Source organism: Rhinatrema bivittatum, chromosome 4 (genome assembly GCF_901001135.1).
Source record: "Rhinatrema bivittatum chromosome 4, aRhiBiv1.1, whole genome shotgun sequence".
Lineage (NCBI taxonomy): Eukaryota > Metazoa > Chordata > Amphibia > Gymnophiona > Rhinatrematidae > Rhinatrema > Rhinatrema bivittatum.
In genome coordinates this window covers 455,882,972-455,896,883 of record NC_042618.1, presented here as the reverse complement: position 1 = coordinate 455,896,883, position 13,912 = coordinate 455,882,972, and the positions used below count along the sequence as shown (strand labels likewise).

At 47.8% G+C, this 13,912-nt stretch overlaps 1 protein-coding gene across 3 annotated transcripts in view; it reads right to left on the bottom strand.

The window, feature by feature from the left end:
- LOC115089116 overlaps positions 1–13,912 on the bottom strand; it is a 378,685-nt gene that overhangs the window by 272,951 nt on the left and 91,822 nt on the right. For 2 of the 3 annotated variants that reach the window (XM_029597089.1, XM_029597088.1), the window contains exon 9: positions 2,166–2,255. The exons of the other annotated variant lie outside the window; for it this stretch is intronic. In XM_029597089.1, coding sequence (XP_029452949.1) covers positions 2,166–2,255 — 90 coding nt within the window. The remainder of the gene's footprint in view (positions 1–2,165; positions 2,256–13,912) is intronic. 3 annotated transcript variants of the gene reach the window in all.

The window sequence follows — 13,912 nt, the reverse complement described above, 5'->3', positions numbered from 1 at the left end:
ATGGGAAGAAACCCCCCCCCCCCCCCCCCCAAAAGATTACTCATCTTACAAAAGTATTGTCATCATGTCTGTATACAGCACCCCTTTTTGTTATTTTATAACTTACTAACTAAATGACTTGGTGGGGAGGGGGCGGGGGTGGCCTAGCTGAACCCTCGTTGCAAAGGGAAACTGCAGTCTCTGGTAATTCAAACTAGTAATCCTTCACAGCATGGATCCTTAAATAAAACAAACAATTTTCTTTAGTTTCAGGGCAGAGAAGAGAACTTCCTCCGTCTTGCTTATGAAGTCATGATCTGTTTGCAAATGCTTAAATCCTAACAATTTGTACCATTATACACTCTATAGGCCAACCCATTCCAGGGAGCCCTTTCCTGCTCAAAGGAACAGGAACTCTCCCAGTTGTTGCAGCCTATCTCTTACCACCTGTTGACCCATGTTCAGAACAAGAAAAGATCTCTAAGGTACTTAGACTGTGGCAAACACAATACAGTGAGACCATGCTCACAGTGAGACCCTGCTCCAGGTCGCCACGCTTTGAAGGCTCGTGCTCCACTCTAGGGGCCAACCTATTCCGGGGAGCCTTTCCCGGCTCAAAGGAAAGGGAACTCTCCCCGGGTGTAGCCAGCCTATATCTACCCTCTGACCCATGTTGAACCGCTGTTTACATAGTAACCTCCTCTGCCTCGGCCATGAAAATTCTCTTTTGTATATCTGCTAACTCTACCAGATTTTAAAAGACCAGCGAGAGCTTACTAGACGCCAACGGAAACATCCCACTCTAGGGGCGAACCCATTCTAGGGAGCCCTTTCCTGCACAAAGGAAAGGGAACTCTCCCCAGGTGTAACCATCCTGTATCTATCCTCTGCCACTGTGCCTTGCTGCCATACACCAAATGACTCACTTAACTCCTTGTAGTGTTCTGGTCACTATCATGGTTGCTCAGTGTGTTGGTGCTATTCTTTCTGCTTGCTATGTTCCTCCTTTATTGTGCTGTAGGATGTCGATGCCACTTGTCTTGCTGCTTTGCCTGTCGTGCTGCCTTCGACATCTCTTATTGGTGCTCTCTTTTGAAGCTGCTGCTTTGTGCCTCTATTAAAGCACTCTTCTTGCCACTCCTGGTACCCCTTTGCCCCTTTAAAGTACATTAGGCTATTCATGCCACTTTGGAGCCACATTGCCACAGTCTAAGTATCTTGGAGCTGTTTTTTTGTTCTGATGATTGCTCCACAGAAGTTTCATCAAAATTGATAATAAAACCCCAATTCTACAGCCAAAAATAGGCTGCAAATACTTCCCCCATTGTCTTTAATGGGAACCGGAAAACGAATGCACATAACGTATCGGGGCACCATTGAACGAATGCAACGTCTATGGGCCCCGACGAATACGTATCCCGAATGCAACGAATACTTTCTGGCTGCACATCCCTAATTAATACATTCTTCCCTCCATTCTGACAACACCAGCCTGGTAGGGGTGCAACACAACCATACAAGCCACAGAGATCACTAAGATCTCATAATAAAGGATTACTAGCTGTGCCATCATTATAAAATGCACATCAGGCAAAAATAAGAGACCGTATGTTCTCCATAGATGGCCCTATACTTCAGAACTCTCTACCTGAGACTATACAACTGACCACTGAAACAAAGAAATTAAAGTGTGACCTTAAAACATGGCTATTTCAAAATGCCTACAACTTAACTTAAGCTTTTCTGAAATCAGTACTTGCTCCTTCATGGACAAATTCAGCATGAACCTAACTAAAGAACTCAATACCTCATTACTTTCCAACCCAGCCCATATATATATATATATATATATATATATATATATATATATATATATATATATATGATACATCTTCTCTCGACCCCCTACTTTATATCCCTCCAGCACCCTGTGTTAAAATTGCTTCCTCATCTCTGCTACCTCACCCCTGTATATCCTTCCTCCCCTGACTACCTTAGTCAATGTATGTGTCTTTCACTAAAATGTATGATATATATGAAAGCATCAAGTGAATGTAATGGTCTACCTATGATATTTATGTCATGAAGTAAACCGTTGTGATCTTCACTTGGAACGATGGTATATAAAATGGCAAAATTAATTCATTTATGATATATTATTTGTGACTTCTTCCAGCAATACTTACCACACAATTAACAACCGCTTTGCTTTGCCTGTACTTGTAGCCAGCCATGCAAATAAAACACATATAAGCACATACAGCCTCATTGTCTGCCTACAAAAAAAAAATAAGACAGGACACAACTTTGATAAAATCTGTCAGTTTCTTTGTAAATCTGTGGTAGAGTAATATACAGAACATAGCAACAACAAAAAATAAAATACAGGACTGATAACAGCATTAGAATGATATACAGGTGCCAGGGCTCAGTGCTTAGCTAAGCTTTAGAAAATGACTTGGCCATGGCACCCGGCAACTGACCCAAACGCTCCTGGTTAAGATGACCAGTACTTCATGACAGCCCATCCTATCCCCTCACCTCCAATGGAGGATGGGGATGTCTAGGCTGTCTGCATGTGACAGTGAAAAATCAATCACATGCACGTTTCTGTCCAACATCAGCATCATGGGAATTATTCAAGAATTCCTAATTGAGGACTTCCCTGGCCCATGCAGCTTCAACAGTGTCTGCCTCTCAGATGTCAGATTAAATATTTTCAACAAGGTAGGTGCATATTTACAACAAAGCATGTTCAAGCAGCATTGTCTGAACTACCAAGAAGGTTGCTCACCCAGTAAAAATAATGTTATTATGTGTTTGACAGTGCTTGGTTTTGAATGTTAATATTATTACTCTTAACATAAGATTTGGGGGAAACCTGTATGGAATGGCAGTTAGTAGAGATGTTCATTCATTGCTCCATTCATTTCATTCATTTAGGCAAAATACACATATATCACGAATGGATGGTAGTTGCGCATAACAGATGGCACGTTTTGCGCATATTGGGGTAGATTTTAAGACCTGCGCACGGGCGTACATGTGTGTCTGATGTTATAACTTGCACGCGCAGGCAGGCGCAGGTTATAAAATCGGGGGTCGGCACATGCAAGGGGGTGCACCCTAATGCACCTTGCGCGCGCAGACGCCCCGTTCCCTTCCCCCTAACCTAACCTTCCCACCCCTTCCCCTAACTTTTCCCCCCCAGCCCTACTCTAACCCCCCCAAAATTCTTATCAAACGTTTTTGCGCCTGCCTGGAGGCAGGCGTAGGTTGTGAGCGCCGGCAACCTGCCAGCACGCAATCCTCCACCTCTGGCCCCGCTCCGGACCACCCCTTTTTGCAAGCCCTGGGACTTAGATGCATCCCGGGGCTTTACACGCGTCGTCGGGCCTTTATAAAATAGGCCCGGTGCGCGTAAGGCACTCTACACACGTAAATCCACTGGATATACACACATAGTGTTGCGGTCCGCTCCGTGACCCTCGCGTCCCGGCCCTTACCTCAAGGTTCCAGCTGGGCCACTCGATGCCTGAACCAGCTCCATGAACGTCTCCGCGGGAGAGAAGCCATTACCCTGGGCTCCTTAGGCGCGCGCGCGCGCAGTCACCGTGCTGATATAGCCCGTTTCCCGCCAGAGCGCACTCCGCCCCCGTTCCTGACGTCAGACGCCCAGTCCTACTTAAACTCCCCGCGGACCCCGCTACGATGCCTTGCAACCGGGTCCCTTGCGGTGCCTTGTTGCCCAGAGCCCCGGCGTGTGACTCCCTTGCACGCCGTTCCTGCCTGCCTGCCTGCTTGGTCTACTTCGTGACTTGCTCGCACTACTAACCTTTGGTTCTTGCCTGCTTTAGTACCTGTCCCGGTTCCTGCCTGGTTTTGCCCTGCCTGTCTTCAGCCTGCTACAGGTCCTGCCAGGTTCCACTCTGCCTGCCTACAGCCTGCTGCAGTCCTTGCCTGGTTTCTCGCTGCCTGACTTCGGCCCGCCGCAGCTCCTGCCAGGTCTCCTTCATCCGCTTCAACACCAGTCTACTCAAGAACCGGACCAGAGATCGCCTAAGTCCCGGCGGCAGGGTCCCCACGGGCTCCTCCCGGGGGGATGCCGGCTTCCAGGGTGAATCTCCTGAGTCCCAAGCGACTGGACTCCCAAGGGCTCCTCCCTGGGGAGTACCAGCTTCCGGGTGAAGTCTACTGTCTGCATCAGCCTGGTCTGCCTACCGGCCTGCTGCCCTGAGGCCATAGTCCAACTACCCCAGGTCTCCCACAGGCCGGCCTAAGGGTCCACTGTCTAGCTAGTCCACAACACATATAGCTTTTAAAATCCAGCCCATGACCTATCATTAAAATCATCCATTGTACCTGAAGCCTGGAGAGTGGCCAATGTAACCCCAATATTTAAAAAAGGGCTCCAGGGGCAATCCAGGAAACTATAGACGAGTGAGCCTGACTTCAGTGCCAGGAAAAATAGTAGAAACTATTTTAAAGATCAAAATCGTAGCACATATAGAAAGACATTGTTTAATGGAACACAGTCAACATGGATTTACCCAAGGGAAGTCTTGCCTAACAAATCTGCTTCATTTTTTTTGAAGGGGTTAATAAACATGTGAATAAAAGTGAACCGGTAGTGTATTTGGATTTTCAGAAGACGTTTGACAAAGTCCTTCATGAGAGGCTTCTAAGAAAACTAAAAAGTCATGGGATAGGAGGCGATGTCCTTTCGTGGATTACAAACTGGCTAAAAGACAGGAAACAGAGAGTAGGATTAAATGGTCAATTTTCTCAGTGGAAAAGGGTAAACAGTGGAGTGCCTCAGGGATCTGTATTTGGACAGGTGTTTTTCAGTATATTTATAAATGATGTGGAAAGGAATACGACGAGCGAGGTTATCAAATTTGCAGATGATACAAAATTATTCATAGTATTTAAATCACAAGCGGATGGTGATACATTACAGGAGGAACTTGCAAGACTGGAAGATTGGGCATCCGAATGGCAGATGAAATTTAATGTGAACAAGTGCAAGGTGTTGCATATAGGGAAAAATAACCCTGTTGTGATCCCGGGTCGGTCCCGGGATCGCCACCCACCTGGTCGCGTGTTGGCGCGGGTCCCGCGCTCCCCGGGCCTCCCGGGGCCTCGGCTGCCGCAGGCCCGGCGTCTCCCCACCTCGCCCGGGCCTGCAGCTACTTCTGTTCCTGCCTCCTTCCCTCGCCGGAGCAGCCGGCGCCTCGCGGCGGTAGGCCCCGCCCCCTAGACGCGCGCGCGCGTCTCAGCTATAAATTTAAAGGGGCCAGCGCGGGAAACCTGGGGGACGCCTCCTAGTGACATCAGACGCTGCAGGGTACTTAAGCCCTGCAGCTGGATCAGGACGTCGCCTTGCAACGAGGTTCCCAGGCTTGCTCCTGTCTTCTGTTGCTGCGTTCGTGCTGTCGTGTCTTCCTTTGGCTCCTGACTCGGATTGGCTTACGGATTTTCTTGGCTCCTGACCCCAGACTGGTATTTGGTATCTTCTGGCTTCTGACCTTGGACCGGCTTGCGTTGACCCCCTGGCTTCTGACCCCGGACCGGCTTACGTTGATTCTCTGGCTCCTGACCTCGGACTGGCTGACGGCGATCCATTGATTCCTGACTCTGGACTGGCGAGCAACGACTCTTCGGCACTCAACCTTGGACCACAGCTGACCAGGCCCCCGTGGGCCCTCCTAAGTCTCAGCGGTCGGGTTCCTACGGGCTCCTCCTGGGGGGACTCCGGCTTCCAGGGTGAATCTCCTAAAGTCCCAGCGGCCGAACTCCTACGAGCTCCTCTCGGGGGAGGATCGGCTTCCAGGGCGAAGGTTCCTTCAACAAAGTGCCAGCGCCTTCCTCACCTCCGTCCTCGCCAGAGCTCTTGGTCGCATAGAGCCCCAGAGTTCCACCTCCGGCCAGCCACTGGTCTGTCCTCTCCGCCTCCCGGTCGGGGTCGCTGCTGGAAACACCTACAGCAGCTCCTCTTCTGGCTCCGATCGGCCCAAGGGTCCACGAATCCAACAAACCCTTGCTGTAGTTACACGATGTTAGCTTCTATATTAGGAGCTACCACCCAGGAAAAAGATCTAGGCTTCATAGTGGATAATACTTTGAAATTGCAGGCTCAGTGTGCTGCAGCATTCAAAAAAGCAAACAGAATGTTAGGAATTATTAGGAAGGGAATGGTTAATAAAACGGAAAATGTCATAATGCCTCTGTATTAGGCATGTGCATTTGTTTGCAAAGTATTGGCAATCTGCGACGTATACGTCCCTATTTGTTGTATTCGTGGGTTCGGAAAATGCATCGCGATCCCCCACGAATACAATATATCATATTATTTTCATTCTTTTGGCTCGCAGTGATTTCTTAGCGACCGTTTGAAATAGGAGATAGCAAAAACCAGCCCTTTCCTGTGAGTCATAAGTGACGTAGAGTGGGTCAGACAGGTTGGCAAGGAGACCAGAATGCAACCTATCAGAGCTAAGCAATGTAAGCATTTTTCTAATGCAGCCAATCGCAGCTCTCACTCAGTGCTCTGTGACGCTATTCCTGATGATGCAGCACTATTTATACATTAAGCACGTGGCGTGCCACGCATTTTCTTGGTGGGGATGGTATGGGGAGGTGGCCCAGGGAGGTGGCTGCACTCAGAGCTATTCTGAGTGTCTGAAATCTGTATTCAATTGCTACCTACTTTGATATGTTTTTCAATGGAAAATTCTATTTGTTCGATTTGGCTGTAGTGCTGCCGCCAGCCAGCTAGCATAGCCATGCTTTTTTTGACCGCACTTTATTGATCTGAGACGGTCTCGCTGTGCCACTGAGAGAAGCTGCTAGCAGTGGCATTTTTCTGCTTATTTTACCCCTTGGGATAGGTTGCAAGCAAGATTTGGGTGTTGTGGGTGGGAGATATATTAAATTGCTAGCTATTTTGAGAGATTTTTCCATTAAAAATATATTTCTTCATTTTTGCTGCTGTGCCAAGCAAGCCATCCTTTTTATTTAACTGCAGGTTTTTTTTTTTTATTGAACTCAGGCTGTCTCTTTGTGCTCTTTTAAGCCAAGAAGACATGCAGTGCACTCACTGGGCATCAGTGGGCCCTGGGCAGTTTTGCAGACTCACATATATATTATTGGGACAGCAGTGCTCTCTGAAGCCAGATCCCAAACCGCCAAGACAACTTCGCTCTATGGACAAATATATGTTAGAAATTCCTTCAGTTAGAATAGTAAGCTTAGCTTTAATATGGAAAATGGCCTTCTCAGCAGCAGGTCCGAACTTATGGAACTCTCTTCCCGAACAAATCCGATTGACAGCAAATCACAAAGATTTTAAGAAAACACTGAAAACTTATCTGTTTAATAGTGCTTATAAAACATAATAACTGCAGTTATATATCACTGCGAAGATATCATTAGGAGAACTAAAATTTTAATGTATGTATTTTAATTTTAACTGTATTTTACTCTTTTTCTTTTTGTCATAAATTATGTTTGTACTTTTGTAAACCGCCTAGACGGGCATACATATGCCTTAGTGTGCAGTATATATAAACTTTTAAATAAATAAATAAATACAAGCTTCGGGTGTGCACACATATAGCGGTCCCAGTTTTAGTGTACATCCAGGCCCAGCCTAGTGGGCCTGGGGGCACTTTCGCAGACTCACGTATATTGGGACAGAGGTGTTCTCTGAAGCCAAATCCCCAGTGGGCCTCTTTTGTAGTTAAAAGCTTGGTGTGTGCACACATACAGCGTTCCCAGTTTTAGTGTGCATTCAGGCCCAGCCTCGTGGGCCTGTGGGCTCTTTTGCAGACTCACGTATATATTATTGGGACAGCAGTGCTCTCTGAAGCCAAATCCCCAGAGAGCCTCTTTTGGAAATATTTCTTTTAATTGAAACCCCTAGTAGGCAGGGACATTAAATCCATAATGTCAGGGAAAGCTAGACGTGGTTGAGTGATTAGGAATGGCATAGGAGGCACTTCAAAAGGCAGTGCCAGTCCCCCATTAAGGTTAAAAAGGGACCTGTTCCAATCTAAAATCTCTGGAGGGGCAGGCAGTTCCATCTGGAAAAAAATAAAATTTAAAGATGATGCATCACCACCACCTGTTTCTGACCCTGTAGTTTTGGTGGTGAGGGAAGGGGAGGCTGAGTCATGCCAGACAAAATGGCGACACCCAAAAGCAGCAGTGTGACAGCAGACTCGATTTACCATTGACAATGTAGCACAGGCAATGTTTGCTTCTGATTCCGATGAAGAATCATCTTGTGTGGGATTCTCATCATCAGAAATGGAAGAAGTAATAGCTGAAGAAGGTTTAGGAGGATTAGTTAGTCCTGTCTTAGCCTCCACTTCAGTGCAGCAGGGGAGAGATGAAACTGATGATGATGAGGAAGAGCAGTCAGCGCAGGCACAGAGTGTGACTGATGCACCTGGCATTGCTTCTCAGGGTGCACCCACTACTTCAGCTCCAGTACCAGCATCCACCCCGAAGGCTATAGAGAAGGGATCATGCAAGAAATCTGTGATCTGGAGCCACTTTAAAGTGACGGAGGACCCACATTTTGCTCAGTATAATTACTGTGGCAGGGCTATTAGCAGAGGCAAGCAAATGGGACTTCTATCTAATTTTGGCATGACGCATCATATGAAGAGGCAACACCCAACAACAGTACTGCCATCTGGGAATGGTGGCAGTACCAGTCAGGGTACCCCTTTTTCCAGGCAGCGTAAAGTGATTGAAAAGGAGCAGAGTCACCCAACGCCCTCAGCCCCTTCTAGCAGTCAGGTGGCAGGCCAGCAGCCCCCTGCCATGTGACAGAAGTGACAACCTACCATGGAGGAAATGGGTGGTGCGCAATAACGCTATCCTGGGGTAGGAGGCAGGCAGTCTCAAAGGTTGTAACCAGGAGCATTGAGAAAATGATTGCCCTTGATGACCAGCCCTTGCAGCTAGTGAAGAATGTGGGTTTCAAGCATTTGCTGAAGGTCATAGTTCCAAATTACAAAGTCCCCTCCAGAACCACATTTAGCAGAAAGGTCATCCCTCGCCTATACAACCAGTGTCACAGTCTCATCCAAATGCTGCTAGCTAAGGCACAGGGGAGTGTGCATTTCACCTGCGATATCTGGACCGACATGAATTCTGTACACTCTTACCTCTCCCTGACAGCACACTGGTGGGACCTGGCTGAGGCAGGGGCAGGCAGCAGCTCTATTAGTGAACAAGTATCAGGGTGGAGGTGGGCTTTACTGCACACCCACCTGATGGACGAGGCCCATACCGCAGCCAATATTCTAGCTTGCATCAGACAGATGCTGGGGGGCTGGCAACTACACCAGCGAGACAGGAGAACACAGGCAGGGTTCTTTGTCACAGACAATGGTGCAAACATGGTTAAGGCAATAACTGGCAGGCACTTTCAGAACATCCGATGTTTTGCACACACTCTGCACCTGGTAGTGAAGTCAGCTCTGGGGTTGGAGTCCAATCACCAAGAGAATGAATACCTGCATACATTAATACACAAGTGCAGGAACATAGCAGCGCACTTCCACAGAAGTGTGAAGACGGAGCAGGTTCTCCGACAAAAGCAGACTGATTTAGAGATGCCTCACAAGCATCTCATTCAAGACATTGCCAGCCGGTGGAATTCCACCTTTATGATGCTGCAGAGGTTAGTGGAGCTGCAGACACCCCTTCATTAACTTTCTGGTTCAATGGACATAGGTGTGCAGAATCTCCTAGGGCATCATGATTGGTTAGTCATGAGTCAGCTGGTAAAAATTCTGCAGCCCTTCAAGGATTTCACGGAGGAGTGCCACCTTGGCTGACATCATCCCTATAGTTAATTTTCTGGAGGAAATTTTGGAGGGCTTTAAACAGGAAGAGGGAATGACAGCTGAGGTGCTGCATTGTCTGGACATTTTGCAGGAGCAGGTGCAAGAGAGTTTAGGGCCTTTAACAGAAGAGCACACTTACATGCTCGCCACAGTCTGTGATCCCCGTGTGAACGGGAAACTCGCCCTACAGTCCAATTGTCTCTCATTTGTGAAGGAACTGCTGTTAGCAAAGGTTCATGATCAGGATAGCCATGGGCAGAGACAGATTAGACATGAAGCAGAGGAGGAAACAGCAGTGGGCACTTCAGAGAGTTGTGCTAGGCCAAGCAGGAGCAGCACTCTGTCAGCGACAGCTAGTACCTCCTCCTCCTCCACTTCAGTATGCCAAAGACATGTTGCCCATAAAGATTCATCTTTTGTGCTATGGGCTGGAGAGAAAGCAGCTGGCATGAGTGACTCTCAGCCCACCCAAGCAAAGGAGACACCAGCACAACTGTCAGTAACACGGTATTTCTCAGAGCCCACAGAGGACAAGCAGATAGATCTGCTGGCATATTGGGCACACAAGTCCACTGTCTGGCCACACCTAGCCAAAGTGGCTCAGCGATATCTGTCATGTCCACCAAAATGTGTGCCCCGTGAACATGTATTTTCAATGACAGGGGATATCATGAGCCCTCACCGCTCAAGGCTGGCACCAGAGTTGATGGAAATGCTAGTGTTTTTGAAAATGAACCTGCTTTTGCTTGGGTTTCCAAATTTTCCCTGTGAATGGCAAGATGAATAAAAGCAATTTAAAGCCTTGCAGCAGCTCCAATTGCCTCCTATGCTCCAGATAATATCAGCACATGTACCTGACCTGAAACGCTGTACCTGTTCGTCCACTGTCTAGGCCGTACATCCCTATAAGGGCCTGACCTGAAATGCTGTGCCTGTCCATCCACTGTCCAGGCTGTACGTCCTTACAAGGGCCTGACCTGAAATGCTGTGCCTGTCTGAGCTTAGTTCTAGTATTTCTAATTTCAGTTTCATGTATTTGTGCATCACTACTTTCCAGAATATTATTTTCTTGTTTTGCAACATTTGGAATGTAAGAACATAAAAAGCTGACTTAAGATGTTTGGAGTTTGCATAGTTCATATGCTCAATAGTTTTCATGACCTTCATAATATGAGCCATGTTCCCAAAATCTTTCTTAGGTGCCAACAGTAATGTTTCTAGTACTATAGAAAACTGGTGGTAGTTGCACTCTAGTTCATCCTCTGTCTTCCCATAGTTTACAAAGGCACTGTGTAAACTACAAAATAAACATAGGTTGATAATGTAGATTTGGACTTCAGTAGTAGTTTTCTTATTTCTGAGAGCTCTTCATGTTCCTTTGTCATCAGCTGAAGTGCATAAGTACAGTTAATAGATTCTGGGTATTCACAAATAATCTCCAGATCAGTTCTTGCTTCACTTATGGCAGTCTATATTGCTCTAAAAGCATCCTCTGTTGAAATATCTTTCAGAAATGAAAAAGATGCCATTTTCTTCTGGCAGTGAACCAGTCCAAGAACAAGTGACAGATCAAACCACAACATACCTGCACAAAGGAAATCCTATAATGCTGTGCCTGTCTGTCCAGGCCTTATGTCCCTACAAGGGCTTGACCTCGAATGCTGTGCCTGTCTGTCCAGGCTTTATGCCCCTACAAGGGCTTGACCTCTATCCTCGAATGCTGTGCCTGCTGCCTGTCCATCCAGGCTTTATGTCCCTATGAGGGCTTCACTTCTATCCTCGAATGCTGTGCCTGTCCATCCAGGCTTTACACCCCTACGAGGGCTTGACCTCTATCCTCAAATGCTGTGCCTGTTGCCTGTCCATCCAGGCTTTATGGCCCTAGAGGGCTTGACCTCTATCCTCGAATGCTGTGCCTGATGCCTGTCCATCCAGGCTTTATATCCCTACAAGGGTTTGGCTTCTATCCTCGAATGCTGTGCCTGTCCATCCAGGCCTTATGTCTCTAAAAGGGCTTGACCTCGAATGCTGTGCCTGTCCATCTAGGCTTTACATCTCTACAAGGGTTTTATCTCTAATGCTGTGCATGTCCATCCAGGCTTTATGTCTCTACAAGGGTTTGACCTCTAATGCTGTGCCTGTCCGTCCAGCCCTTATGTCCCTAAAAGGGCTTGACCTCAAAAGCTGTGCCTGACCATCCAGGCTTTACATCTCTACAAGGGTTTGACCTCTAATACTGTCCTGTCCATCCAGGCTTTACATCTCTACAAAGGTTTGACCTCTAAGTCTGTGCCTGTCTGTCCAGGCTTTACGTCTCTACAAGAGTTTGACCTCTAATGCTGTGCCTGTCCATCCAGGCTTTATGTCTCTCAAGGGTTTGACCTCGAATGCTGTGCCTGGTGATTTTCAATGCGGTCCAGTCAATGTGGGGCTGATGTAGCATGAATCACAGCAGACCAATGATAACTGCATTGACTGCCTTGGCAAAATGTAGAGACTGATCTGCTCCCTATGCAGGACCTCTGTTTACATGGTCAGGGATACTGTGGCTCTGTGATGGAGGAGATCAAGAGCAGGGTGTCCAAGGAAACCATCGGTATGCAGTAGTGTTGGACCAGATCATCATGGATAAAGCTGACCCCAGCATCGGTATACAGAAAGGAAAGAGCAACATCAAGGATATCTCCAAGGGATTGATGTATTGGTACTAACAGTTGTAAAGAAGTACAAGAATGACCTAGGGTTACCTCTCCCACCAGGCCTAGTTCCTTGAGTTTCCTAGCTTATTTGGGCAGTGACTTGTGAAGTGCCCAGATGCAGAGCCTCTCTCTTTGGCCCATTCCTGGAACCTCAAGTCTAGCCATAAGACCTTCCACGGTTTCCGGCAGGTCCCGGGCTGCCAGCTTGTCTTTAATGCACTCCAAAAATCCTGGTCAGAATATCACAATCAGGCTGTCATTGCTCCATTTAAGTTCAGAGGCCAGGATTCAGAAGTGCAAAGCATACTCTCCCACAGACTGGGAGCCTTGCCTAATATGTAAGAGTTCAGATGTCTTAGAAACTGTGCGACTGGGCTCATCAATTAATTTGCCAAAATTCTTGCAGGAAGAAAGCCAGATCCCTCAAGTCTGGATCATCCCTTTCCCAAAGGAGTGAGGCCCAAGCCAGCATGTGCTATCCAACAAGGAGAGAATATAAGTCACTTTGACTTGGTCTGTCGGAAACAAGGGTGCCTGCAATTCAAATTGCATCCAACATTAGTTGAGAAAGTCTCAAATATTAATGGATTTCCATCATACCTTGGAGGCAGAGGCAAGTGGAGTGTGGGAATAGCAGGCCGCAAGACAGGTGCCAGATCCGAAGCTGGAGCAGGCAGGGCCATAATACCCTGAAGATATCCGGCCATAGTATTAAGCTGATCCTACCGCTGCTAAAGCTAGTGTGCCAAGTGTTGCGTCCTTCGGTCTTCGACGGCTTCGCCCCGCTTGTTGCACCCCTATCTCGGCTCCTCCCGCTTACCTGGGCAAGATGGCTGCTGCAGCGTCGTCAAGCCGACCTCTCTGGCGTCCCCAGAAAGGCTATGGTGCAGCCGTATGCCATTGCTCCTCCCAGGTACCTGCTAGGGTACACGTACACGTGCAACCTACGTCTAAGTACGCCCAGTGGCGCGAACCTCGAGGGCATTGCCTCAGCTGACGTCACGCCAATCCAGGTATATCTACTTCTCAAGATTGCTAGCTCATTGAGTTGGCAAAGGCTCGAATAGACTTGTATGGACATGAACTGTTCTTGTCTGCACTACTCTGCCGCTCCCCTGCTGCCTGCAGGAAGCTTTCCTTCTGCCCTTCGCGGTTTGCTTCTAACTTGGATACCCGCTCCTCGGGGGCCCTCTGTTCTATTTTCAGGGGCCATTCAGGGAACAGGTACTCGCTCCTCGAGGGCCTGCTCTCCCTGCCCCAGTGCCTGTACCTACGACAACTATCTGGTAGAATCGTATCCATAACAGCTAACACCGAGTGAGTACTTGTTGCGACCGTCGCTGCTCGATGCCCTCACTCAGCCCTCTTTAC